The sequence below is a fragment of the Poecilia reticulata genome, chromosome 9, assembly GCF_904066995.2.
Source record: "Poecilia reticulata chromosome 9, P_reticulata-male-v2, whole genome shotgun sequence".
Taxonomy (NCBI): Eukaryota; Metazoa; Chordata; class Actinopteri; order Cyprinodontiformes; family Poeciliidae; genus Poecilia; species Poecilia reticulata.
In genome coordinates this window covers 18,130,839-18,158,067 of record NC_088838.1, presented here as the reverse complement: position 1 = coordinate 18,158,067, position 27,229 = coordinate 18,130,839, and the positions used below count along the sequence as shown (strand labels likewise).

Here is a 27,229-nt window from a genome sequence, read left to right as displayed (position 1 = left end):
TCCTTTCAGCCCAACTAATAAACTATTAGTCTTGTGCAATATTCAAATCTTCTAAAAAAAAAAAAAAAAAAAAGTGAATTTAAGCTTTTCATCAACCACAAAACCATTATTTAAAATGTATGCAATTAATCTATACATGTTTCACTTTTTGATGATGACTAAAGCATTAACTTTTCCATGATCTAATTCAGAGGTTCCCAAACTGTGGGGCGGGGCGCCGTGCCATTGCAGGGGGGGCGCGGGAAGCCGTCTGGATGAAAAAAAAGAAAACCTGAACGCTGTATGCGCTGGGTTTTTACCTTAGAATGGCCAACTCTGTTATTCCTATGTCAATTTGATACAGTAGGGGCTTCCACACTTCCAATATCTGTCTCTTCTGTCAAATTTATCAGCAGTTAAAACTGTTTAATCCGTTAACATGTGGTAACCTGTTTTTCCGAGCCGCCTTTAAACGCAACATGAACGCTACGACGTTCGCGCTGGGTTTACACCTGTGCGGCAGTGAAGGAGACCTGCTGCTGCTGCTGTGCGGAGCTACACAGGTGTGTTAGAATCATGGCAGCAAACCAGCAAAACGCAAAGAACTTTTCACAGTTCGGGGGAGGAAATGTTTGGAAACCACTGATCTAATTGATGCACCTGCAAAAAAAACTAAAAGACAAATTCTGAAAGCCTTTTATTCTTTTCAGATCCTCCAAATTTAAAACATGAACTTTAGAAATCATACAAAACAGCAAAACTCACAATACAACCATTTAGTACTGGACATTAAAACAGAAGATGACTTCAGACCGGTATTTACACTTTTAGTTCACTCTAGACTTAGGGCACTGTGGTGAGAGCAACACATACCATCTGTAAATGTAAATCTGCTTTTATTACAAACTAAGGAGATCTTTGTTTACTGAACAGTATGTACAAGAACCCAACCTCTTCACCCCGACATGGAAAAACTGCATAGATTCTCCAAAGACCAACGTGTGAGATGACAGTCGTCGTTTGTTCTGTGGGTTACCGTGGAGATCATTTGACATGATTAAGGACGAAACGAACCTCTTGAGGACAAAAACCCGGGACTGAACGGCACAGCGTCACATTTCCAGTCGCACTTTCCCTTTAAAAGTTCCTCGCAACAAACCACAACTCTGTTCACCGTTTATTTTCCCCACAAGTCGTGAAATTAAATTTACTCAACAGCTTATCAAAACTAATAAGAGGTTCGACTCTCGGAGCGCCACACAGTCGGACAATCGGTGAGCCGTTGATCGTCACGGAGTGAGCAAATATCTTGGAATACTAAAAACTTCACAGCAAGAAGGAAATCCAGTTAAACTCCGATAAATCCCCGTTTGGGCCGTAAACAAACATCGGTTTCTGAGACGTAACCGACTTGGTAGCGGACGCTCTTTTCTGTAACGATTGAAAGGATGCAATAAAACCGATAAATTACAGGACAGTATATCTGGAACGGCTCAATGACGACAGAAAAATCCAGCTTCAGGAGTGTCACAGCTTCTCTACTGTAAAACAAACTCTCACAATGGATTAAAAAAAAAAAGTTAATCCGTATTAATTTGATGGATCAATTAGGTGCACTCCGTAATAACCTAACAATGACTAATAAAACCAGGCATCTGTAAAAAATATAATGGCTAAACGTGTCTGATGTGTCCTAAGTTACACAAAATTAAAACACCACCAAAGCACGTCCACACTATGTACACACAAACTATATTACACCATGTCAGAGCCTTTGCATATACTTTTTTTTTTCTCTCCTTTTAAATCAATACAAGTTCGGCTGTTTTGAATATTTAAAAAATACTCTCAAATAATCATCTATCAGATCCTTTAAACAGCAAGAAACAAAATCAGAAAACTCAACAGCTTCACATATTTACACACAAATATGATACATTTTTCTTTTTTTTCATACATATATAAATCAGTCTGGCAGTCAAACAATCAGTCACACCGGAGGAAAAAAAAATATTCTGTTTGTTTGGGTCTTTGACGGAGGGCAGGAGCATGACGGTTAAGGCAATCTTGCAGAACGGATGATGACGGTGTGAGTGAGATTAAAGGGACTGTCAGGAAACCAACTACATCAGAAATCACCAACACTAATTTGTAAGGACACAGGATGGCTTTCAGCAGGAGGAGTTCACAGCTCCCCTCGGCTTCGCTCACTTATTGAGAAGCATCTTTGCAAAGTCTGAATTTGACAAAGACCTCGGCTCTCCGGCCGCGTTGGCCGCCGTGCTGCCCGTTGGTGGCGGCGGCGCTCGCTCGGCTGCGGTCCCGTTCTCCACTTTGCCTGGAGGCGCCGGTTGACGGTGCAAAGAGCGAGGGAGTAAAGAGAGCTGGGTGCGTCCTCTCCCTCTCCTGAAACGGGGAAACATGGAATCACTTTTAGGAGCTGCAACGACAAGCAACATGCTGGAAATGCAGGAGAAACGCTGGTGAGCTTACGATCCGTAAACCTGACGAGGCATTATGTCTCCCGTGGGTCTGCTGGAGCCAGGCTTATCCGTCAGGTTTCTGCGTGGGGGGTTGCTAATGGCAACAGAGATTTTGTTGCCCTCCACATCGATGCCGTCTAGTTTCAGCACCGCCTGAGACGCCTGCGTTTCATCTGCAAACTCAACATATGCCAGACCCTGCAGAGCCACACGCAGAGAGGGAGGTCAGTGCATCACAAACGTGGTTCTCTTAGATATTTTAACTCTTCTGGCTTCTTTTACGAGATCTTGACAAAATATTCACAGTCGCTGACCAGGTCTACAATATATGACATCATAGCCTCAAAATTCAATGCCATTTAATCTGTATTAATGTGATAGACAAACACAAAGTAGCACAGAACTTTTTGTCCTACGTTCCCGAGGCAGAAAGCTAATACTTCAGGGAATTGCTGCAGTAAATTGTTTACATCAGAGTATATTTATGTGTGATATCGGCCTAGTCAAGACTGAAAATCTAATCTAGAAATGTGGCAACACTTAAAAATCTGCTGTTTACCGTTACTGATCTGAAGTCTGACGCTGCACAAGCAATTTAGTAAAAAAAAAAAAAAACTGCGTCAAACTCCTCGAGGAACGCTGAAGTTTGAAGTTGCAACGCATCAAAACGTGGACAAGTTCAAAGGGCGTGAATACTTCTGCAAGAAACGGAATCTCTCACCTTAGGTTTCCCTGAGCGGAACGTGACGAGGCGAACGTCTCTGATGCTGCCGTGAGGTTTGCAGATCTCCGCCAGCTGCTCTTTAGTGCAGGAGAACGGCAGCCCAGAGATGAAGATTTTGTGTTTCTCCATCGATGTGTTGTACTTAAACACCTGCAGAGAACATCATTGTGAAAATATGTCAAGTCTTCCCTCCTTAGGTAAGCAAAAAACAATTGGGGAGTGATTTCAAGGTACAACAACATTTTGACATGTTCACCATGTAGTGGGACTTTGTTCATCAAAATCATTTGAAGCACACATATGAATTTTCAGTGACTGGCTGCACCGTGTCCAATGGAAATTAAGCATTTCTGAAACCGAATGTGTTGTCGTAGGGACTTGAAGGTTTCAGTGTCCGTTCAGTGTTGTTGCAATTTCACAAAGTTTTAATAAACTTTTAGCAACATGGGAAATTAACTCTTTAGTCCATTATATCAAAAGGTGCTCTAAGTTTCTGTTGCTTTTATTTTTAACATAAAAATCTAAATGTTAAATGGGAGAAAAACTAAAATAAGGACGACCCAGGAAAATTAACTTTCATGTTTTTTTAAATTAATAATTTCACATTTGTATAGGTGGTAAATGTGATCCATTCCATAAACATTGTACTGGGAAGACTTTCTGACGACATTAGCACACGTGTGTTCTAACCTTAAACTCGGGATTTTTGTTTTTGTCAACACAAGGTGACACAAACATGGGTCTGCCCTCCACCTCCTTCCTGTCCAGCTTCAGAGCTTCGGGGACTGACGCCGCCGACTCAAACTGGACGTAGCCGTAGCCTCGGGAGATCCCTCTGTTGCCGGTGATCAGCTGGACCCGTCGGATCGGACCGCAGCTCTCAAAGAGCGACTTCAGCTTGGCCTCTGGGTCCTCCAGGGTGTACGCCAGGTTGCTGATGAACACGCTGCAGCTGTCGTCTCGCAGCTCGCGCCGGTCGTCGTTCTGCCTCAGGGCGGTGACCGCTGCCCCCTGCTGAGCATTCCTAGCTCCTCCCGGGCCAGGCTTATTCCCAGGAGGGGCGTTCCTCCCAAACAGTCCGGTCTCCGTCTCCATGTACTCGTCTGGGTTGTTGTCACCGTTTCCTCTCTGCCTTTTAGGAGCTTGTAAAATACAAGGAGGGGAGGAGGGGGGAGTCAACATTTCCCTGAATCGAAAAATAAAATGTAGGTTATTTTTCTTTTAAATCACTCAAAACATTTTTACCCGATTCCTCAGTCCAGTCCCCCTGATAATCATCTTGCTCTGCTTTTCTCTTCTCCCCGCCTCGACTTGTCTTCTGGGCTTTCTTTTGGGCCTTCTTTTCTGCCTTGGCCTTCCGCCGCTGCTCCATTTTCTCCTCCTCGTGACGCGCCAGGTTGGTTTCTTTCTCCGCCGCCTGACAGATGGGAAGAACACGGGAACGTCAGCCGAACACAGACGCACGCAAACAGTGCATCAGCACAGCGTGCAGGTGCACAATAATACAGCGACACTGCAGGACCGTCGTACGCTCGTACCTTTGCTCGCTGCTCATTTATTCTGTTCAGCCGCGTCTCCGTCTTCTGGACCGCCGTGTCCCAGTCCTCCAACGTACCTGGGTTAGAACAGATCCATACATGAGCAGTCTGAGGGTGGAGTCAGGCTGCAGTCTAATGTGGAAACACTTTCAAAAAGCAGAAAAGCTTTTGAAAAGCAGCTGCTACACCAAAGGAAGTTTGAAAAGAAGAAGTAAGCAGCACATTTCTTCCAACGGCTAAAGTCAGGTTGAGGCCGACATGCCTGAGGATGATGGTGATTGTTAGGACTCTGCAGAATGCGTATTTCAACATATTTCAGTAAATATTCAGTTCTAATGTTCAGCACATTTAGACTTTGCAGCAAACACACTAAGACGGTTCAAATATTTAGGAGCCTGTAAAACTGCTGCATATGTACAGTGCTTATAACCTGCTATGTGGTTAAAGGTTTATATGAAGCCATTTAAACAAAATAAATAAGTGCCATCAAGTTTAAGAAGACTGACATTTTTCAATATCCTTAAATAAATAAATATATAAATAAAGGTGCGTTTCAACTGGGGATGCACGATATATGCATAGGCACCGATGTCGGTATCAGTCCAATAAATTGAAAAAAAAAACAAAACAAAAAAACAAAAGCCTCCTCTACCATGTAAAAAGTTCTTTATTTTTACATGGTAGAACAAGTGATACTTCTTTTTCTATTCCAGGATGAAACTCACCTTCTACCCTCTCAAAGGTGAGCAGGACTTCACACACGTGTTCTGGGTAATCTGAGGTGCACTGAACCGCTCTGTGAAGAGCCTTCCTGCAGTGAGTCATGTCTCCATAAGCTCTACGGGTCAGAAAGGAGAAAAAATAAGTGTTTGGGGAATTAAGTCTATAAAGCATTTCTGTGCCATTTTAAAATAAAGATTCCCTTTTTTTGAGTCCATCTGACAAACCTTTCAAGGTTGTAGTACTCCAACCACATGTTGGCGTATTTGGCGTTCCCTTTAGTCATTATGTTATCCCACAGTTCTCTTGCTTTCTGCATGTTCTTGCAGTGGTGGGCCTGGTGGGCAGAGGAGGTAAAAGGTGACAAAAAAAATCAGCTTTTCTTGTTCTATAGCCTAAGAGGACAGAATATATTACATACTTTTGAATTGATTAGGAACAAGTCCTCTACAAACTGCACATTGCATTTCAGTAGCTTTCTCTGCACCGATTTCATGAAGCTTAAAGGTTTTTGATGAAAATCATGTGCTAAATCCCCGTTTTGCATTGACAAACATCCCATAATTATAACAGCACTTAATCTCTTAAAAAACGATTCGTCACAGAGGGTTTGCCTACCTCTATCCGAGCCCAAATCTGCATAATGGCACAAGACGGATCTCCACTCTCACCAAACCCTGAGGTCACAAAACATGGAGAGAAGCGTCAAAATAAAGCTGATGGCAAGAGTGAGTTCAAAGAAATGAGTCTCTGTAAGGCTAATGATTCAGATCAGTCATCCACTGCTGCCATGTTCTTGCTCCGGTGGAGGGATTGCTGCAAAGTCAAGAACACAACGGCGTAACCTCGTTTAGGTAAACAACGTTACCATCTGGCATTTCAAAACTATCTTGCGATGTATTATAATCAGCATCATATTGGAGTGTATTTCCAATTTGGATTAATCTGGTTGCATGTTTCTGTTTAGATATTTGATCTGAACTCATGTTTATTTATTTCAAACAACAAGATGTCCGAAATTAAGTTTGCCTTGTAAAGATCCTTGACATCACATTGTGAATTTGCATGACAAATACACAGAACTGAACTGAATCTGAAGTAAAGCTGATAAAAAAAATTTAAAAAATCTGTTTCGGAGAAATCCACCCACGTTCTTCAACATCTTGCTTCAGGTAGTCTAGGGATCGAGAGAAGGCAGCGCGTAGCTCTTCTAGCTCTTTACTGGATTCTAGAGAACAGAAACGCAACACCATCAGTAAACGGTTGATCCCAGACTCACCTATGACGCAGAACTGCTCCCACCTTTACTGAAGTCCACTCGTCTCCTCAGGTAGTCGAGGTTCGCCTGCCATATTTCTACATAATCCGTCGCTTGGATGAAACCTGCATTCAGCGCCTTTTCAAAAACATCTGTGCAGAAGGACGAAATGAGATCCGACATGCTGTCAAGGCAACGCGATGCTTCTCCAGAGAAACGGCAATATTAAAAACATGCATCGACGTGCTGCTGAGGCGTCACTTCGGCCGTTACCTGACACACTCTGATGGTCGGCGCCGTGCCGCTCCAGAGCCTGCAGGTAGCCCTTCCACAGACTCATGGTCCAGGGACAGTTCCTGACGGCTCGCTCATGAGTGGACAGGACCAAATCCTTGATCTTCAGCTGGCGGTCCTAAAAAAATAAAATAAAATAAGAAAAGATGTGAGCATATCTGCCAAATCTACTACAGTACACTTCAGGCTTGTGCTATAGCAAACATCTTCCCACTAAAACATAAGACAGCCAAACATTTTAAAATTGCAGTATCTTAAGGGACCTTAGGCGTGAAATAAAAGGGAATAAGATTAAAACCGGTCAAATCTCTTTTACTTTTTGGTGTCAGCGGTTGCAGATTTAATAATACAATTTCTTATGTTAGAAGTAAAAAAAACCCTTTAAAATAATAAGCCGCATCGTTCTAAAACAGAAATATCAATTAAAAATGAAGACATAGTATACGTAATGGTAGTACCCACCAAAACCAGCCTCTCACTCCAACAATGCTGTTTGTGAGCATAACGTTTCCCAGTTAAAAGAAATGAGTGTTTTCACGTTTTATGTGTTCACTGTCAATACGAACACATCTGCAGATTTCATTGTGAAACTGAATCAGTAAAAGCTCACTTTGTGGGTTTTTTTGTCTCTCTTCAACAACATATCTAGTAAGAGCATAAAACGTCTTTTTAAGATCTAAACTGCAGGTTATTTAGAGAAAGCCAAATGTTTTTGTTTTCATTCATTGCCAGTATTACTAATTCACTGAAGTATTCCTGTCAGGCCGTTTGGAGAAAAGAAGTGCTGACTCAGAGCAATGTTCTCCAGAGTAACACTGCTGGTCAACAGAGGAGCAGAAATTACAACATGTGCATAAATGATGACAGATTTTTAGTTTTCTCAATTACAATATTTCTCACGAGTGGTCATTCATCACTGTGGTGGATTACAGGGAGAATGGGTTCACAACTGCAGGCCGAAAAAAAAAAAAATCACAGATTAGGGTGTCGGTGCGCTGAGTCTCCAGGCTGTTGCACTCACACAACATTTCTACTGACTTCTTCCTCCTCCTCACTGAACAAGTCGTCTTATCTGAATCTGTCCTTATGAACTTTAATATATGTTCAACATTTAAGTCTGAGTTGCCGTTTTGCCGTAACCTTCAGCTAAACAAGCTTCTACAAAAGCAAAAAAAAAAAGAAAAGAAATTTGATTGAAAGAACATGATGGTGTCGGTCACTAACCAATACTTACGAGGTATGTGGTGTATTTAGTCCACATGTCCGGCACCAGGCAGTTCTCAGCCAGAGCCCGTTCAAATGTTATCTGGACGCGTGCCGGGTCGCCCTCCTTCAGTTCAAAATCAATGTGGGCTTGATATTCGGCCAGTTTGGGAGGTTCGGCTACCAGCTGCAGGAAGATGAGCGTAGGCGAGACATTATGTACTCGGTTGCAAAAACCGTGCATGTGATTAAAAGAAACTGAAGACAGCAAATCAAAAACATGGTCAGTCACTTACCAGAGTCTCTTCGTAAGATTTGCACTTTTCTTTCTGCTGCAGAGCCTTTCTGTACAGATGGACGACCGTCTCGGGGACTCCGTTTTCTGACCACTCCTCATACTCTGCATAGGTGGTTTCCATGTCTGCAGAGCCACAAAACACATTGCTGGACTGTGGATTTGGAACAATCAATAACTTAACATGCGTCTAACTTTGCCTACAACCAACTGAAGAAAGTGTCGTCTTGTTAATATTAATATTTAAATGATGTAATTCGGTCTTTCAGAAAGGCCATGACACAACAGGAATCCCTCCCACTTTACAGCAATCCATCTGGACGGAGGAGTCGCCCTGCTCACCCATTAAGGGAACGGCCAGCTGGCGGCGAAACAGCGTATGAATTCGCTCGAGCTGAGCGGAGAGCAGCTCCTGCTCCTCGCGGCTGGGAATCCTGCCAGGGGGAGGCTGAGACAGAGGCGGCAAAGAAAACGATACTGAAATGTGGAGACTGCTAGAAACGAGGGGAATTAGCTTCAGCGTTGACACAGCAGGTAGAACGGTAATTATCCCTTAAATGGCCAGAGAGCGATCTAGGTATAACTCATGCATGTGGATGTTGGATAGAGAGTCAGGTGTCTGGAACACACACCTGCACTGTGGACAGAACCGCGTTCTCAAACTCTCTGTACGCCTCCCACAGCGTCTGTCCCTTGGTCATGTGAAGCCCCACCGCCGTCACCGCTCTCTCAAAGATGGACCTCACCTTATCTATCCCACCTGGTGACCCCATGCCACCAATAGAGTACTGGGCGTATTCCAGCCAAATATCCGGACCTGCAAAAAAAAAACAAAAAAACAACAACAACAACAAAATGAAACTTTATGTAAAGAGCCAAATATGAAACAAAACAGTCTCCGTGGAGGAGGCCCACTCACAGATGTAGTCTTTCACGGCTCTCTCAAACAGCTCATACACTTTCTCTCGGTTTGAATCCTCCTCGGTCAGGCGGATCTCATCTTTGAGCCAGTCGAGCCAGATCTCTGGAGGATTGAAAAACAAAACATTTCAGTTGCGGCTCTTTTGGAAATCCTGCCTCCTTTGACCTCCGAGCTGGATCAGACAAACCAACCTTCGGTTAGAGGGAAAAGTTCGCTCATCTTCTGTCTCGCCTTTCGCAGGCGGAAAAGCTCTCCCTCCTGCTTGAGGAGTTTGATAAGATCCACGTGGCAGTTGTAGTCGAAGGCGTTGATCGACAGCTGCAACGATTCATAAAAACAAGTGTGATAAAGTCTGACAAGAACTTAAGACAAGCACACGAAGCTAAAATAGGTTTCACGTTCAAGCTCGTATCGTTGACTTTCGAAGAAAAAAGAAAGTGAACTTGGTTGTTCTTGCCTGAAATGTCTGCAGGATTTTCCTTCATGCTGACTCATGAGTATTTCTATAAACAGCACATTTAGTCACTCACTTTCCTTCCTTCCAACTAGAGCTCAACAATCTTTAGATCTTCCAGACATCATCTGAAAGCCCCTCCAGCTGTTTGGGTCCTAAGACATCATCTAGAGACTTTTTCTGAAATAAATTTGCTTTCCAGCTAAAATGTTCCTTCATGGCTTGAAGCTCTTAAATGAAAAGCACAGAAATACAGCCAGAGTTGTCTCCAGGTGTACAAAGAAATATGAGTAATGTTTCCCCTCTCGGGGTTTTCACAAATCTTTCATTTCTACATTTTTCTGGTAGTCTTTATGACACTTTATCACAAAAATATTGACCTCAAATTCCACATATGCAGAGAAAGACTGGGCAGTGTTAGTTTACAGATTCAGCAGTGCAGCAAAAGGATGTTTGATAGATTTCTGGGGTGTGAACAAACTGAGATCAGTTCCATTTTAATACAACTCAATGGTACAATCTGGAACACAGTGTGTTATCTTTGATAGCTTTATTTTCTTTCCAAGGACAAAAAACACCGATGTTTTAATTATACATGCAAGTCAAACCCAGATACAAGTGTCAGAGGTGGACCACACAGCGCAATAAAATAGGCATAATTAAGATTTGGATGCTGTTTTACTGATATCCAGTTGACCTATTAATTAGTAACAATGGTTATGATTAAATATTATATGACGTATTTACAGAATATACACGAGAGGTAATTAGATTGTTTATGTTTTAATGCAGCTGTCTTAACATAAGGTTCGTGTTGAACTATGTCTAATTCAGTTCAGTCTACCAAATTGGAAGCTGAACAACATCATTATTACTGTCGCTTTGAATGGATTGAGCAGTCAATTCATTTTAAACAACATTTGATGTGATTCTGCTTCTTACTGTGACTCCATCATGTGGAGTAAAGAGGCGGGTGATGACCGACAGGCGGTTAGCATCACAGATTAGCGCTAGCTAATCACGGCGTGCAAACTACGACACATCTAATGCGTGGATTTAAACGTTTTAACGGTCGCTAAAACGACCAAATCTGTTTTATTTAATCCATAACAGCTCAGCGTTTGCTACAGTTTCTCCCCTGGTGGTCAAGTGTGTTCACCACTCATTCATTCTCATTAGGTGTTCGGCTAGCGGTGGTTAGCCGAGCAGCTTTGGCAGGGCTGCTACTCAGTTACCTGCTCCTCCAATCGCTGGATCTCAGCTTCATTTTCCTTCTCATCCTCAGAAGAGTCGTCCTCTTCGTCTTCGGAGTTTTCGACACCCATGCCCTCCTCTTCGTCCGATTCCATCTCCCTTTCCTCCATCCCCGCTTCCTCCTCCTCCATATCTTGCAACTGCGTTTGCTCTGCGTTGCTTGGCGCTGCCATGTTGGAAAGGCTGTCTGCCTGGTAACAACAAGGCGACACGATGATGAGGAGCGGGTTGTATGGTAGGCCGTTGTAGTATAGAATTAACCCACACAGCTGTTAGTTTTAGGTCAGGGTTTTGCAACCTCTACGATCCAGAGTCATTTTAGCCCCACAAATACATTACCTTTTAAGTAAAAGCAAAGTATAAGTTTTTAAAGACGCCTATTTCTAGGTTTTTAAATAAAGATCAAGAAAGAAAAAACGTTTGGCATATTGTTCCGTGTTGATATTTGTGGTATATTATGTTAAAAAAATGGAAGGAAAATAGAAAAGGTATTACTGGTAATTCATGTCATTCAGTTGTGGAGATGTGTTCAGGTTGATACTAAAATCCCTTATTGTCCATGTGACATTTAACTTTTGAGATTTAAAGCACAACATAAAACAAGAAAAATTATACTTCCAGGTCTTTAAAATAATGATTGTATTGGTAATGATTTACATATATCCGTAATTTAAAAAAGGAAGATGACAACGTGCTATTTTTGAATTAAAAAGTTCTCCCTAGTTTCTGTTCTCTTGCACATTTCTCATCATGCCAGTCGCATTTCACTTGGGAGGGGGGCGGGGAGGAGGGTCCTATCCCTTTAAGTACAGTTCGAATTGTGGTGCAATTATATGTTACCTTAGCCTGCCATACAACGTTCACGAGTCGAACAACGTTCAGGCTACAGTTGGCCGGTAGAGGGCGTTCTCCTGATACAAAACTCATACCCACTTGTTTGTCAACAAAGAAGCCGTAGTTTCTCGTGCCTGCTATTTCACTTCCGTTAGCAGTCAAAGATGGCGGCGGTCACTTTACGAAACTCCAGGTCTTTGCTGTCATTATTCAGCAAAAGTTTCTTCCGACCGGAGCTCAACGCGCTTTGCTCCTATCACAAAAAGGTAACCGACTGAACCGTTCAGGCTGCTAATCATTTTATTTTTGAGTAGAGGAAATGTTGGTATGTTGTCCTTTAGAAGTCAAAAACAGATCACCTCACGCATGTTTACCTTTTCTGAAGGTGGTGGATCATTACGAAAATCCGAGAAACGTGGGCTCACTGGACAAGAACAAGAAGAACGTGGGGACAGGGCTGGTGGGTGCACCAGCCTGCGGGGATGTTATGAAACTTCAGGTGAACTGGAGCTGCACAGGACCGCTGCCAGGGCTTCCGTCCTACAGGTGTGTTACTAACGGTCTGCCTCTTGTGTTGCTCCAGATTCAAGTAGATGAAAACGGCAAGATCGTGGAAGCAAAGTTCAAAACATTTGGCTGCGGATCAGCCATCGCCTCCAGCTCTCTGGCCACTGAGTGGGTGAAGGGGAAGTCGGTAGGAACAGCATTATCATGTTGATTGATTGATTGATTGATTGATTGATTGAAATATGGAGGACCTGATTGATCTAATTTCATCCTGCAGGTTGATGAAGCTCTGAAGATCAAGAACACAGACATTGCTAAAGAACTCTGCCTTCCTCCAGTCAAGCTTCATTGCTCTAGTAAGTTAAAACTGTAGAAACAATCCACCTCTAACAAGGTTTTCTTCCAGAGTCCAACCTGTGATTAAGCTTAAGCCATCATTACTACCCTCTCAGTATACTCTTTCCCCTTTAACCTCACTCTGCTTTAAACTCTTCAACAGCTTTAACCTTTGGCTGTTCTGCTCTTTCACTTGGCCGTCATAATGGTGTTTGTTCTCCAATAAATCTGTGAGGCTGTCAGAGAACAGCTGGACTTATACTGAGACTAAATCACTTAGACCCCTGCAAAGCGGGCTGAAAACAATTGCATGCCACATCTTTTCAAATTATTCTAATATAAACTTGAAACACGTATCAATTCGTTCCACTTTGCAATCATTTTCTGTGTTGTGCTGATTGATCACATAGAAGCCAAATAAAATGCAGCGGAGTTTGTGGTAATGATATGAAAAAGTTCAAGGTCCTATTTTTGCAGCTGTATCTAGTGTATAAGAATACTTGGCCAGGCTCTACTTTCAAACCAGATTATGGAAGATTATTTACACCTTTGCAAACATTGTGACAGAAATTCTTGACTTTATTCTAGCTATGTAAACTAGGTGCATTTTAAAAGTAGATTAGTTAATTTAGAAAACATAGTGTTTTCTTAGTGTTTCGATTTCTGCCTCAAGTTGACAAAACTGTTCAGGTCTAGTAATTTAAACTTTCTTGTTGACAAGGATTTATATATTTCACTTCTAATCTCTTTAAATACCATACTTTTTTTTTTTTAAGTACAAAATTTTAAGGTAACTGTCCAAATATGACTAAATATTGTCCTTTTCTGCTCTCTATATGGAATTTCTTATTAAATAGATTATATGAACAGATTGTTTTATAATTTTATGTTTTATAGTTCAGTTTTTTTACTGTTGGTCACCGTGTTTCTGTTTCTCCTCCATTCCTTCTTCCCCAGTGCTCGCAGAAGACGCCATTAAAGCAGCGCTGTCAGACTACAGACTAAAACAAGAGGAGAAAAAATAGGACTGTGCCAAAGCCAGCAGCTGAGCTACGACGCACCGACCGTACTGAAATATTTCATCAACGTCACGATGACAAACATTTCTCGGCAGAGCTGTCAAGATGAGTGACAAGATGAGTCTTGCCTTCAGGGAGCATTAAATAAAGTTTAGCTGCCTTTTCCTGAAGACGTTTGTTTATTCATTTGGGTTCAAATGATCAGAAGTGCTGATGATTTGAAAAGCTTTGAGTCTCAAGTTGAATATTTGACATCTGTTGTCTTTATTGTGCAGCCTGGACTGTTCTCCTGCTCCTGCACACAACAATAATAATAAAAAAAAAGATCTTTAATAAACCAGGAGCAAAATGAAAATGACTCGCATGTGTTTGCCTTTATTTGTTTTGGCTTTATGATTTTATTTGGCATAAAGTTTCATATATATAAAAAAAAACTTGTGCAAGACCATTTGCACATGTTGAAATAAATGATTCAACCTCCTCGGTGTGTCGCTGCTTTCACCCAACAGATCGCTCGTTTGCCGGCGCCACTCTCTGCTGGCGCACCAGAACCTTTCTCAGCAGGGTTAGCACCGCCAGCATCACAAGAACCAGAAGCACACACAGCAGGGCGAGCAGGGAGACGATCACCTTCGAGTCGCTGTGGGGGGAAACCTGGGGGTTCAAAGGAGGGACGGTCTCCTCTCTGTTGGTGGACAGTCCTGACTGTGTCCCTGCAGCAGAGGACACGTTGCCTTGAGGGTAGGGAGATGTCGTGTTTTCTCTGCATCCCCGGTCCTCTGGAAAAGATGTAGTTTTCAGGTCAGTGGGAGTGACTGATGGAGACGAGTTGAAGTTTAAACACTCCTCGTAGGTGAGAGTCTCGAAGGAGTAGGGCAAAACCCGAGAACCCTGGAGCTTTTGTTCGTTTGTGACAATGGCTTCTTTTGACATTTTCCACTGCAGATCATCCCTGTTTTCATATGAACCTCGATCTGATGTTCCCACCGCCTCCACAGAGGCGACCATAGGCAGGCGTGTCTTCTCATTTGGCTTTAGGACACGTGGACAGATGGAGACAACGGAGAGATTGAGCAGCAGGCGATGAGCGAGGTGGACCGGCTCTTTGCACACCAGATCTGTAGCCATCTTCAGTCTGCCGCTCAGCAGCCAGCGGTACAGATACAAGATGTCGCACTCGCACACCCACAGGTTGTTGGTGAGGCCCACAGACCTGAGGCGTGGCAGGCTGTCGAAGGTGTTTTCAGGCACTGAGCGCAGGCAGTTGCTGTTGATCTGCAGGACCTGCAGGTTGACCAGGGCGGCGAGAGAGGGAAGGTCCAGAGACGAGATGCAGTTTTCCGACAGGTCCAAATGCGTCAGCGATGGCGGGAGACTCCGAGGGAGGCTGGTGAGCTTGTTCCCCTTCAGTGTCAGGAGCTGCAGCTTTCTCAGACCCAGCAGCGCTCCGGGCTGGATGGCACGGATTCGGTTGTCCTCCAGATGGAGGCGGGTCAGGTTCCTCAGCTGCCTGAGGACTCCTGACGTGATGTAAGTGATGCGGTTCTCCTGGAGCAGCAGGGACTCCAGGCTGGGGGGCAAGCCGCGGGGGAAGCGGGCCAGCAGGTTGTGGCTGAGGCTGAGCTCCTGCAGGCCGGAGAAGGCCTGGAGAAGGTGGTCCACGTTGCAGAGCTGGTTTCTGGCCACGGACAGAGCGGAGGTGCCGAGAGGGACGGAGCGGGGCAGCGACCTGAGACCCAGAGACTCGCACAGGACCAGAAAGCCCGGGCCGGGGCAGCAGCAGCCGGGGGGACACGGGGACATGGCGAGGCAGGCCAGGGGACAGACGAAGAGAGCGAGGAGGACATGACGTCTGTACCACAGCATGACTCACTGTGAAGGATGAGGAGCTAGTTAGACACATGCAACAGTTTTACTACTTGAGTCATCTAACGTTTTAATTTATGCCTTATTAACAACCATTGATTTAATCTGATACCGTTGGATCCTCTTGCTCCAACATTCAAAGACCCAGCTTGTTGATTATTGGACAGCCTTTCATTTTTCTTGATAGTCTCCAGATCTCCTTGGATCGTTATTCATTTTATTTAAGCACATTTCTCCCTGACAGATTGCCTGGAAATGTAACACTTGGAGGACGGATCCAGTCTGTTGACATCTGGTGACTGTGTGATGATCGTCAGAGGATCCCTCCCTCATCAATTATTCACTCAGGGAGGCAGTGAGAGGAAGGATCTGGAAATGTCCTGTCAAAGTTTTAAAGACCTGCCACTCACCATGAGCAATTCACATCAAACGTACGTTGACTCTGGAGAAGTGCAGCTCCTCCAGAGTCACCATCGGCCTTCCAACTTTGTCTCTGACCTGTCCGCAGAGCTACTTGATCTCTGATTACCAATAAGGTGACGTCTTTATTTGGGGTTTAACGTGGAACACAAATGAGACTGTTGGAAAAATATTTTTTCTTCTTCCACAGGTGCTGCTTTGAGTTGGCCTACCGCAACAAAGCCTAATAAAATGTGTTAGAGTTAGTGCTGGATCTAATATGAAAACATTGAAGAGTCTCTACTCTGACACAAGTCAGTCACCGCCAGTCCTGAACTGCTGCAAACAGAATGAATGCCTCTCTAAGAAATGGAAGAACAGCCACTGCAGGCAGGAGGAGACATTTGACCTCAGGGATTTCTCACCTAGCAGAGTTTCCAGCTGGCTAACTTTGCAACATGGAGATAATACTATAACGTCTGAATGTTAATATAAAAACAATCAACTTTTTCTAAACGAATCAAGTCTCTTTGGCACCAAAGCAAAAAGAAAACGGCAATGAGAAGCCAAGAAATTAAAACAGTGAGCTGTTTTTTTAATAGAAAGTTACTCCTGAAAGAAAATTTTACTGCCAGGGTACAAACTTATACTCCTGATGCTGTTTTTCAACAGATATAAATCTAAAGCGTAATTTAAAAAAAAAAAAAAAGAAGCACCATGCAGAAAGTTGGTTTGAATCTTTGCATTACGGATACTAAAGTAAATGTCCCTCCACCTGCAGCAGCTTCGTCACAGACAGAAATATGAACTCCTGACTCATCCACTGTTGGTTCTGCTTTTCCTCTTTCAGATCATGCTCCGTGCTTAAATTCAGATTTACAGTCACAACATGTAGCAGTTCACCACCTCTTTCCAAAGAGAATCTTTGATTTTTTTCTCCTTATGAATTAATGAAAAAAAAAAGTTTAATATATCACTGAAATATACATGTATAGTGATTGACCTTTTTTTTTTTCTTTTCACAATCTGGCAACTCACAACTTTATTTTATTTAAATTACTTTAATCTGTTTCACAGAGACAGAGGCCCGATTTTAAGATGTTAAATCACGAAGTCAAATTGTTTTTAAGTCATGTTTGATAAGTGTTGCATTTTCATATCAACTGAAGGGAACATAATCACTTGATTGTGCTACAATATGACACTACAGGCTGGGATTGACCGTAATGCTGCCCATTTAGCTAAATTCTGGCTGAACTCACCATTATCCTGCTTTGGGATTATTTGCTCCTCTGTAGGGACGGTCAGGGGTCCGTGATCCTCGGTCTTTGACGATGACCACTGCTGTTCCAAATTCTAGCCGGACTCTCATCAAAGTTTCACGAGCGCCTCAAGGTGCTCTGTTACCTCTTCTGGATCCTCCTCACCATGCACATTGACTGAGAGGTCCTATTGTTTATCAGAGGCAGGCAACAACACAAAAACAATCAGTTTGAGAAAGGAATAGGAAGGTCTATGCATCTCAGGTGTCCTCTGTAGCTGAGGTCTCTGCAGGCCCGGTTCGTTCAAAATCCAACACGCTGATTCTCACGAGCGGGGCTCCTTAACAAGAGAAGGTTTCTGTGTTTCCTGCTACCTGATGGGAGGAGTGAAAGTGAAGGGGGAGTACTTTCTCGAATTATTTAGAGCGTTGCCGGCTAAAGAGCAGGGAATCTGACCCGTGGGTTCTGTCAGGGCTCACGTTTCCTGCCAACCTGGCTGCTTTTTGATTGCGAGCTGCTGTCATCTTATTTTTGATCTCTGATGTTCTAACCAGCTCATGATTCCGATCAGATTTACTTTCATGGTTTATTTAAATCAGATGTAATCCCATCACAAAAACAAATGGTGAAACTTGTGTGTGTGTGGGGGGGGAGGAAAAGTCAGTGCTTGAATTGGTCACATGGGGGCAGTATTTTTTTCTTCTTTTTAAAAAAAATCAATTTAAGTTCAGAACAAAGTCAAAAGCACAACTCAAAAACTTCCTGATGCATTATAAGGAAAAGCCTAATAATAGAAAATAATGCAACATCACCATTCATCCACCATACTTTTATTTTTATTTTTTTAATGATTGTTGTGGAGTATTGGTGACCAGGAGTTTTTGCTTAACTTTGTGATTTGTTTACCATCCTCCACTACATGGTGACAGGACAGCCTCGGGTCCAGTTTGTGTTGTTTATTACAATTGCAGTTACTTTAACTCTCTGTAATGATTGCTCTGACCATAAGCATTGCCATTTTAGGGTAAACGGCTCTTTTCCTGAGACAATTTTTGTGACTCACGAAGCTCGACAGTAATTTGCCTCACTTGAGTGGCATGTTTTCTCCTCTTCCCCTTTGGAGGAGGAGGCTGAGACATATGAGCCTCCGTGTCACATCGTCTTTAAGTCCCCGAGAAACAAGAAGCTGTGGATTAATTACAGTTATAAGCTTCCTCATAAAGCGTGTATTTATTCACAGTATCAGCCTCTCAAATTTTTCGAGGCACTCCACTACAGTTAATTGCAACTGAAAATCGTTTAGTTTCATTTCTTTTCAAAACACATATGAGTCTCTGTCAACATCCACAGAGGATGCTGCATGTTGCCTAATAGCCACTTTATTTGTTTGTAACCCTAAACTGGAACAAATCAGTGTGTGTCGTTTGTGCAGACAATACAAGGGGCCAAAGGAGGCGTGTATGTATCTGGATTACATCTGTTGAAATATTTAAAGAACCTTGTACAGCAGCCGGTGGGGAACAAAGGACCGTCTCGTCAGCGCCAGAAACCAATCCGTTCTTCTGCTCTCCTGCTTTTAGAGTTGCGTTTGTCAACGGCCTCGTCAAGACTTTCCTGCCGTGTCAGCAAGATTAAAGGAGATCTTCTGTCTTGTCGCAGAAGATATTATGAATCTTTTGTCTGTGTAATTACCTTAAAGCAGTCATCTGTGATCCCTGAGTGGATGCAGCTCCAAATTACAGATGTTCAGAGGAACGTGATGCTTATGGAGAAGTCGTCCTTTATTTTTGGAACCTTGTTGCCTTTCCTAATTTTATGTCTTCAGGGCTGCGTGTTTTTAAAATTGAGTAGCAGCACATACAAGAATGACAAACACACGTCCTTCTTTAGTTTTATTAAACATTAGCAAAACAAACCTGCCATTTTGTAGAATGTCACAGAGAAAGCAACGTGTGAGGACGACAGTGTGAGGTTCGGATAAAACAGAGTTTCAGCATGACAAAATGACAACCTACAAAACATACAAACTTATTTAAGTTTAGATGCTCGGTGTAAATATAATCCATTTAATCACTTAACTTTGACTCATTTTTTTATTCTTTACAGTAAGACAGAAAAACAGACGTTAATATATAAATATAAAATAACGAACCCTAATTTCTGACTATTTTTCATCCCTCCATGTGGCAATGCAGATACACAAAAATATGAAGGATAAAATAAAAATATTTTTCTCTTTTAGTTAAAAGATTTTTTGAAATAAAATTAATGTAAATTCTTCATGTTTGTTTCCTGACTGGGTTCTGAAATAAAATACAACAAGACACCATATAACAACACTAAAGTAGAGGTAAATATGAAAGTTAATATTAATAAAGAAAAGAATAATTGTTGCTCATCAAGTCATGTTTACTGGCATTTATGTGTTTATTTACGTCACCAAAGACGCTGCTTTGAGAGGCTGGTTCAGCTCTGAAGCTCTTAAAATAAAACACAAAGCGGAGATTTTCTGGTTGGGGTAAAACTTTCCCCACATAAAAAAACCTGTGCTTGGCCACGACGATCTTTTAAACTCACAGTCCCGTCAAATAATATTTAGAAATATCAGACATTGTTACTCATGTCTGCCTTATGACCTATAAGTAATAAATGGTGATGTGGTTTCATGAAGCAAAGTATTGAGGAGCATCAGCCTGATGTGAAATATGTACTGTAATTACACTGCACTCCATGTTTATTGACCCCCGTGGTGAAGATGTGTAGAAACTCTTAAATGAATTCATCTACAAAATGCATCATTTCACCTGAAAAATGTAGAAAAATTCAACCATTTCATTCATTTGGCAGAATTTATTCCATGGTGGGAGATCATGAATAAGGAATAAAAGTATATTTTTAAATACAACTAAAGGTGTTATAGTTATTTGCATCTGTAAAACTTGAAGCATTGCCTTATCTATACTTCAAGATCAAGCAAGGCAGATGTGTTTTGGTCTTCATTAGTTAGGAAATGGCTAAAATAAAAGTTACGCTCCTAGATGTGTTGATATCTGCAGACGGAGCTGAAACAAAAAATATCACAGCCACTGGATTATTGGAAAACGAAGCTTGACAAGTTTACAGATCTTCCACACATCTTAACTAGAGGCATCAGTAATTGTGGAGGGTGCTGCTGAGTGCATGAATTCATACACATTATGTGCATAATTATCCACCCATTTTGTATCCATTCACTTCCTTGTCATTAGGATTTCCCCACTATTTGCATTGTTTACAAATTGCACAGCTTTTCCTTTCCCTCAGATAAACGTATAGAGGTTTTTTTTTGTTTTGTTTTTTCTTTAATCCTGGTAATGAAACCTGCCGAGGCGCTGTGGATGAATTACAGACCCGCTCAGTAAGACATTCAGCTTTCTGTCTTTTGTTGGACTTTATTCCAATTTTTTGCACGTAAAGACTTTTCATAGCTTGTGTGATTTCACCTAAACGTATTCCTTTCTGAGTGACACTCTGGCCCGTTTTGCCTCGGCTGTGTGTTAGTGGTTGGATTTTTTCAGGTGGCAGGTGCAGACCGGGTGACTGGAGCTGGCGCTGGGGCTGGCGCTCTTCTGGACCTCCTCCCTTTGCTTCACTGGTTCTTTGAACTTCACTTCCTCCCGCCTTTTTTCCACTTCCTCTGTGTCTCTGACCTTCCTGACCTCCTGTCGAGGCGACGACCTGACGTCTCTTCCCTTGTCTCCCACCAGCTCCTTGGAGGGCACGCGCAGATGCTTGGGGGAAGCCGGACCCTGAACGTGGACCCTCTTGACGTGGTCCACGGCGTACGGTTTCTCCTGGAGCTCGCTAGAGTTCTTGCGAGCTCCAGTTTTACTGGCGGCGTACTTCCTGGGCGGGCTGGGCAGGGGCTTGTAAGCCTCCAGCTTGCGCTTATGGCTCATGGCGAACGCACAGCAAATGATGAAGACCAAAACAATAAGAAGAGAGGTAACAACGATGATGATGAGCAGGTTCTCCTGCAGGAAGTCCACCACTCGGCTCAGGACAAAGTCTTTCAGGCGGATCATGGTGGTGGTGATGGTGTTGGTGAGGCTGGGAGGAGGAGTGGCAGCAGAGACTTCGACGGGCGCTCGTGTGGAGAAGGAGGTGGGGAAAATGAGCTCCAGCTCGGGTTCGTCGCCGCTGCCGTCCACAGATATGTTGTAGAACAGAGGACTGCAGTGGCACAGGCCGCAGCACAGCCAGAGCAGAGCGGCGCTGGAGGCGGGAAAAACCAGCTGGGACTTCATCATCAACGGCGGGTCCTACAACAACGGCAAAATCAGGGGTTTTTTAAAAAGAAAACAGATTTCTAAAGTCACATTTGAAGCAGTAAATGTAAGCCACTGTGTTTCAATAAACAACTTAATCCATGAATGAATTAAAATCAAAAAGGGTTTGACAAAAATCCTTAAATCCTTATTTAAAGAGCTATTAAAAAAAAAAATGAATTACCGAAACACTTTTAGGTCAGTGTTGACTCGCAAAACTACAATTCTCTTGAAAATGGTACTGGACAGATAATTTGCGTTGGTTTATCCAGACTATATGACAATCCAGAGTATCTAAATGGAAGTCAACATTAGGTCCTGCCAGAAGGAGTGGACAGAAAAACTAATGAAAAATGTAATTAAATTGTTAAAAGATCTAATACGATTATGTCTTTTTGGAAATGAAACACAAAAGAAAGGTGAGATTAATTTGCCCTCTGAGGGACAATAAAGGTCTAACGTGTTTATCTTTACTATGACCAAAGATTTTTGCTCGCTATAAGATAACAAAGAAGCTTCTGTTTTGCTACCAAAGACCTGTGCGTTGTGCATCTAGATTTAAATGTTTTTGTGAGACGTCTCTTCGTGAAGAACTCTTCCTCCATCTCTGGTGTGTCCGTGTTTTCTGCCTCTCCCTGCTTTTGCACCAGATCTATTTCAGCCGACTCCAGAGTAGCCATTACTTATTTGGGGTGGAGACGGCAAAGTTTGGCCTTATAATTTGTAAAGTAGAGGGAGGCCACCCATCCACCACACCAAAGCCAGAAGGAAGCTTTATTCCAGTGGGAGCACAGAGGCGTGGGAGACCTGTGGCTGTGGCCTCTATATTTACACCGGGCACCAGCTGGTGTACACCCGCCCACAGCAGCTCAGACCCGAGGGAGATATTTCTGCTTCCAGGAAAACCTGTGTTTGTGAACGGGCCAACTGACTGAATAAACTCCCCAACCAAACGGTGCCTCTTGGGTTTTCACTGAATTTTCTCTCGCTAATAAGGAAAACTCCAGCTGCCATTAGTTTAGCAACATTTTTTTCTCCTAATCTGACGTATAATTATGAAGCGCCAAGCTATGAAAACAAGCCTCTAATCAGCATCGCGCTGGAGCGAAGCTGCTGCTGCTGCAGCTCGCCGTGGCGCAGCAGTGCGAACCCCTCCGCTGCTTGTGTGGTCAAACATGCAGTGTGTATTCTGCTGGACCACATGGTGGGCTGGGTTTTCATCCTTGGATGTACAGCCATACATGACCGCTCTGCCTCTTGAGTCTGGCAATTACAGCTAAATTTACGTTTCCAAAATATCTCCACGGGGCTGAGATTACCACTCAGTCACCATGTAAGAGAGGAACATGCAGAGATCAGATAGGACAATGCTCAGTTTTTTCAGAGTTTATTTAAATCTTCTAAGGTGCCTCCACGCCGACGTGACGCAGACGTAAGATTTACGCGACCGGTCGCGTCGTGTGAGTTGGAAAAGTTGAGCTTTCCATGTTTTTGTCGCATTACAGCTACAGTCCTGAAGAGTCATTTGATTTGGATTTTATGGTAGAGACAGACACAAAGTTGTGCATGGTTGGGAACTATAAGAAAATTATCTTTACGGATAAAAACCTAAAATCACATCAAGTATTTGTATTCAGTCCTCTTTGACTCCCCAAATCGGAGTAGTAGGTAGAGCCCGCTAATCTCGTATAAATGCAGCTGGAGTTCTTGGAGGTTTGGAAAAAGCGTTGCACAAATACGAATGTGCCAAGACAGCTGCCCACTTAAACTGAGAGGCTTAACAAGAAGACCAACAACCAGAGAAGCAGCCACAAGGCCTGTGGTGGCTCTGGAGGAGCTGCAGAGATCGACAGCTCAGGTGGGAGAATCTGTCTCTAGTCTTTATGGAGGAAGAAAGTCATTTTTGAAAGAAAAAAAAAAATCAAAAGTTTTCCACAAGCCCCCAAGGGAGCACAACAGAGGTGCTGTGTTACATTAGGGATCATCAGATGATCTTCAAGATGAACGTAGAGGGGCTAGAAAATTTAAATAGTATTCAAAGGGCTGTATTTATAAAAACGGGTTTATCTGAAGTTTGTCTAATTTATTCCAGTCTCAATAGTTTTACTCAGAAAGGGAACCGCAGCATTTAGAAGATGTTCAATCAATTGCAAAAACATGAAACTATTTAACAGATGATCACTCTGGTTTTGTGCAAAGTACTTCAAAAAGGTAACTTTAAAATTGTACATCAAGTTGAGGAAAAAAAAAAAAACTTAAATATTCGGAGCACCTCTGCTGAATTTTCCTGACAGCTTCAGTTCTTTGTAAAAAATGAAAATCAGTGAAGCTCTAGTATTCCCCAAAAGCAGCTTTGCATGATGAAGCCAAGTTAAGCATATATTTTTTTCTCTTATATTTGTGATTCAAATTTTGATTAGGTGGAGATTTGAACTACTTGCAGGTCAGGTCGCTTTGCCTTTTCAAAAGAAATGTTGTGGTGCTCTTTGCTTGGTGGCAAATCTATCGTCAACATCCTATAAATACTTAATTGTTGCAAAACTTATTTACAAAGTTAAAGAAGTGTCTAAAATTTCACTGTCCATCTGTGGTTGTCCTGAGGAAGGTAGTAACCATCTGCCCATTTCATTTACGCTGACATGTAAACCCATATAACTAATGGGTAAAAATATGCTTGATTTTGTTCTGGTTGTCCTCTTTGTTTTTCATATGTTTCACTAAGAAACAAACATTTTTATTATTTGTTCTTGCTCCTGAAACAACCAGACTTTTAAGCAGCGCTCTGATTAATCATAGTGAAGGAGCTTTATAGCATTTTTCATTCTTTCTACTGAACGTTCTCCAGCTGGGATCATGTCTCCTGTCCCTAAGCTGCAGCAATTTGTTCAAGTTCAGTAAAATGTTTTAAGTACAGACTCACTTTTAGAATCAGACTCACACAGGAACCAGTAAATGAAATTTTCATTGAAAATTTGTTTACTTAATATGAAGAGGTGCAGTGTCAATTTCATACATAAAAAGTATTCTTTTTTTGTACATTTTTTTAATAACTGACGGACTGTCTGTCCTCCAATAGATGTGATTCCATTTCTTTTTCTTTCACCAGGTGTTGAAATCATTTAATGTTGGAAATGTTAGAACTGGAAAAACAGAAGATAAAATTTTGCAATTATGGCCTAAAATTTCAACTCCCACCCCAAAAAACAAACAAACAAAAGAATAAATAAATGCACTAAATTATATGTACAACTGATTAGTTGAATCTACAATACAGCGAGCGTCTCAGACACTTTTATTCTTAATATATATCCAGCTCTGAAAAAAATGTAAATGATCACTTTCTCTGATTTAACTTTTTATAGGTTTGTGTTTGAGTAAAAGGAACATTGTTCTTTTATCCTATAAACTGCTGACATGTCTGAAAAATTCCAAGCAAAAATTTAGTATTTATTTGCAGAAAATGAGAAATGGTCAAAATTACAAAAAATACACAGTGCTTTAAGAGCACAAATAATGCAAAGAAAACAAATTCATATCGATTTAGAAACAACAACACTAATGTTTTAACTCAGGAAGAGTTCAGAAATCAATAATAGGTGGATTGACCAGGAGGTTTTCAAGGCCATTTAGTGCAATGGGCTCTTAAGTTTTTCCAGAGCTGTAAACGTATCTATATATTTTTTGCTGGTGATGTTTTTTTATTATTATTAATTATTATTATTACTATTATTAGTGGCAAGAATAAGACTATCCTTGATGTGAGGAGCTAAAAGGGCCATTTTAGGAGCCCATTTTTATGGTCGTCTTCGAACATAAAAGTCTATAAAACTGTCAGTAATTATCTAAAAGATTCTTTTAAACTACACACAGTCTGCAAATAAATCATCAATACAAAATCTGAGAATCTGATAAGAGGAACAAATGTTAAATTATTTTTGTACAGAGAAAAGATTTGCAGACCAAAATGTTGAATATGTAATAAAAATAGTAACAATTAATATCTACATCTGTTTTAAATAAAATGTATGTATTATGTTAAATAACATCACATTTTAGTAAAGAAGGCAATTCTTTTTTATCGGTTTTAAAAACACAAGTAAGCTTGAAAAAGACACATATGTCCAAATGAAGCTTCCGTTATCTGTGCTCGTAAGTTAAATATAAAAGTTAATGACATACTTACAGAAGGACTCTCCTTCGTTTGTTTGACTGGGAAGCAGATGCAGAGCAGAAAGGTTCGGACTGATAAAAAGAGAGAAGAGACAAAGCAACAAGAAGGAGAGAGTGAGGATATTCCACCCCTCCCTGCTAAGTTATACTTAGTTTTTTCACTCAGCTTTAAAATGTCTCCTCAGAGCAAAATGATGCCCAGCCCTCCATCCTCAGCGTCTCCTCCCTCGTTCTCAGCTTTCCATCCTCAGGATCCATCCAAGTTTATGCAGGAGCCATTTTGGATTTTTACTTTCCTTTTTCAAATCAAGTCTGTCCATAATACTAATTTCTTATCTTAGCATAAAAATGATCACCTAAAAATTTTTTATTTTTTTTACATAATGTGTTTATTTCAGCACATTGCGTTTTTCTCTTCAACCCAAAGTTTGTCTGACACTTTAACCCTAGCAGCTGCAGTGATGTTGCAGAAGGTGCGCAGGTCTTGTGTTTTAGCAGAAATGGTTATTTCTGGTTTTGTTGGGGCGAGTCTGACCAAACAGTCCCTGCCTCCCACCGAGTCCTTTCTAATTAAGACCGTGGTGATTACAGCCTTACTCTGGAAGGCAGCACAGGGAAGAAAAAGCACCAGTTTCCTCCCAAAAACACACCAAGCTAAGTGAACATATAAACTTAAGGACCATTTTCGTGTCTTTACCTTTGAACATGAAAGGCTTTTGTTCAAAGCTGTTCATGTCCCTTTGAGTGAAATTAATTCTTTCACAAGACCTCGACTTTAGGTTATGAGCAGTGATTTACCGCCTCGCAGAAAACGAACCGTTTGGTTGTCCGTTTTTGCCTTTAAGGGTTATGCTTCAGTTTAAAACGCTTTTTTTATACTAAAATATCAATCGTTTTAAAATTAAGCAAATTAGAAAAATGTTCCACATATTTGTAATTATCCATGTTTAGTCAGTTCTATGTGGAAAACCATTTTTCACTCCAGCTACAGCTGAATGTTTGAAATGGGTCTAGCAGTTTGGCACAGCTGGAGACTGAAATCTTCACTCATTTATTGAAGCAAAATATCACAATTTCAGTGCAGATTTAGGTCTGGACTTTGACTGGGTCAAACACAAAATATACCCTCATCTGTAAACCCTTTAATTGTGGCTCTGGCTGTATGTTTGGAGTGTTGGATCTACTGGAAGGTGAACTAAAACACCAGGCTCAAGTCTTTCGCTCTGTTCTTATCCCTTTCCAGGTTCACCGTCTCTGCTGAAGAGAAGTAATCCCACATCATGATGCCGTCACCGCTTTGTTTCAACTAGGATGCCGTGTTCAAGGTGATGCGTAATGTTAGTTTTCCACCACACAGTCATGCGCATCAGCTGAAAAGATTTATTTTGGTCTCATCTTGCCAGAG

At 41.9% G+C, this 27,229-nt stretch overlaps 3 protein-coding genes across 4 annotated transcripts; 1 reads left to right on the top strand and 2 right to left on the bottom strand.

Annotated features, from left to right (window-relative positions):
- Positions 1 to 659: 659 nt before the first annotated feature.
- Positions 660 to 11,328, bottom strand: sart3 (spliceosome associated factor 3, U4/U6 recycling protein). Its single transcript, XM_008418664.3, has 19 exons — positions 11,106 to 11,328; positions 9,608 to 9,734; positions 9,414 to 9,518; positions 9,127 to 9,311; positions 8,837 to 8,942; positions 8,496 to 8,620; positions 8,231 to 8,386; positions 6,976 to 7,114; positions 6,747 to 6,854; positions 6,595 to 6,672; positions 6,063 to 6,121; positions 5,672 to 5,781; positions 5,450 to 5,562; positions 4,725 to 4,801; positions 4,432 to 4,603; positions 3,877 to 4,328; positions 3,184 to 3,336; positions 2,473 to 2,660; positions 660 to 2,385 (listed from the first exon to the last, which is right to left on the bottom strand). Exons 1-19 carry the CDS (start codon positions 11,295 to 11,297, stop codon positions 2,187 to 2,189), a joined length of 2,844 nt encoding a protein of 947 aa, XP_008416886.1. The 5' UTR covers positions 11,298 to 11,328; the 3' UTR covers positions 660 to 2,186.
- Positions 11,329 to 11,998: 670 nt separating this feature from the next.
- iscua (iron-sulfur cluster assembly enzyme a) lies at positions 11,999 to 13,990 on the top strand. Its single transcript, XM_008418665.2, has 5 exons — positions 11,999 to 12,224; positions 12,344 to 12,457; positions 12,542 to 12,652; positions 12,743 to 12,821; positions 13,759 to 13,990. The coding sequence occupies exons 1-5, from the start codon at positions 12,123 to 12,125 to the stop codon at positions 13,824 to 13,826; spliced, it is 474 nt and encodes a 157-aa protein (XP_008416887.2). The 5' UTR covers positions 11,999 to 12,122; the 3' UTR covers positions 13,827 to 13,990.
- Positions 13,991 to 19,226: 5,236 nt separating this feature from the next.
- tmem119a (transmembrane protein 119a) lies at positions 19,227 to 26,109 on the bottom strand. Of its 2 annotated transcripts, none has more exons than XM_081610656.1 (2): positions 25,834 to 26,109; positions 19,227 to 21,648 (listed from the first exon to the last, which is right to left on the bottom strand). In XM_081610656.1, exon 2 carries the CDS (start codon positions 21,634 to 21,636, stop codon positions 20,884 to 20,886), a length of 753 nt encoding a protein of 250 aa, XP_081466782.1. In that variant the 5' UTR covers positions 21,637 to 21,648; positions 25,834 to 26,109; the 3' UTR covers positions 19,227 to 20,883. The 2 variants fall into 2 exon arrangements, with proteins under 2 accessions (XP_081466782.1, XP_008416890.2); XM_008418668.3 differs by having other exon boundaries at positions 25,838 to 26,060.
- Positions 26,110 to 27,229: the final 1,120 nt, after the last annotated feature.

Coding starts and splice junctions, on each gene's coding strand:
- tmem119a (XM_081610656.1), bottom strand. CDS start 21,636: ATGATGAAGTCCCAGCTGGTTTTTCCCGCCTCCAGCGCCGCTCTGCTC.
- iscua (XM_008418665.2), top strand. CDS start 12,123: ATGGCGGCGGTCACTTTACGAAACTCCAGGTCTTTGCTGTCATTATTC. Junction 12,225..12,343: donor TTTGCTCCTATCACAAAAAG/GTAACCGACTGA, acceptor CCTTTTCTGAAG/GTGGTGGATCATTACGAAAA. Junction 12,458..12,541: donor GGGATGTTATGAAACTTCAG/GTGAACTGGAGC, acceptor GTGTTGCTCCAG/ATTCAAGTAGATGAAAACGG.
- sart3 (XM_008418664.3), bottom strand. CDS start 11,297: ATGGCAGCGCCAAGCAACGCAGAGCAAACGCAGTTGCAAGATATGGAG. Junction 9,735..11,105: donor TCCAGCGATTGGAGGAGCAG/GTAACTGAGTAG, acceptor GAATCGTTGCAG/CTGTCGATCAACGCCTTCGA. Junction 2,661..3,183: donor TCCGCTCAGGGAAACCTAAG/GTGAGAGATTCC, acceptor GTGGCTCTGCAG/GGTCTGGCATATGTTGAGTT.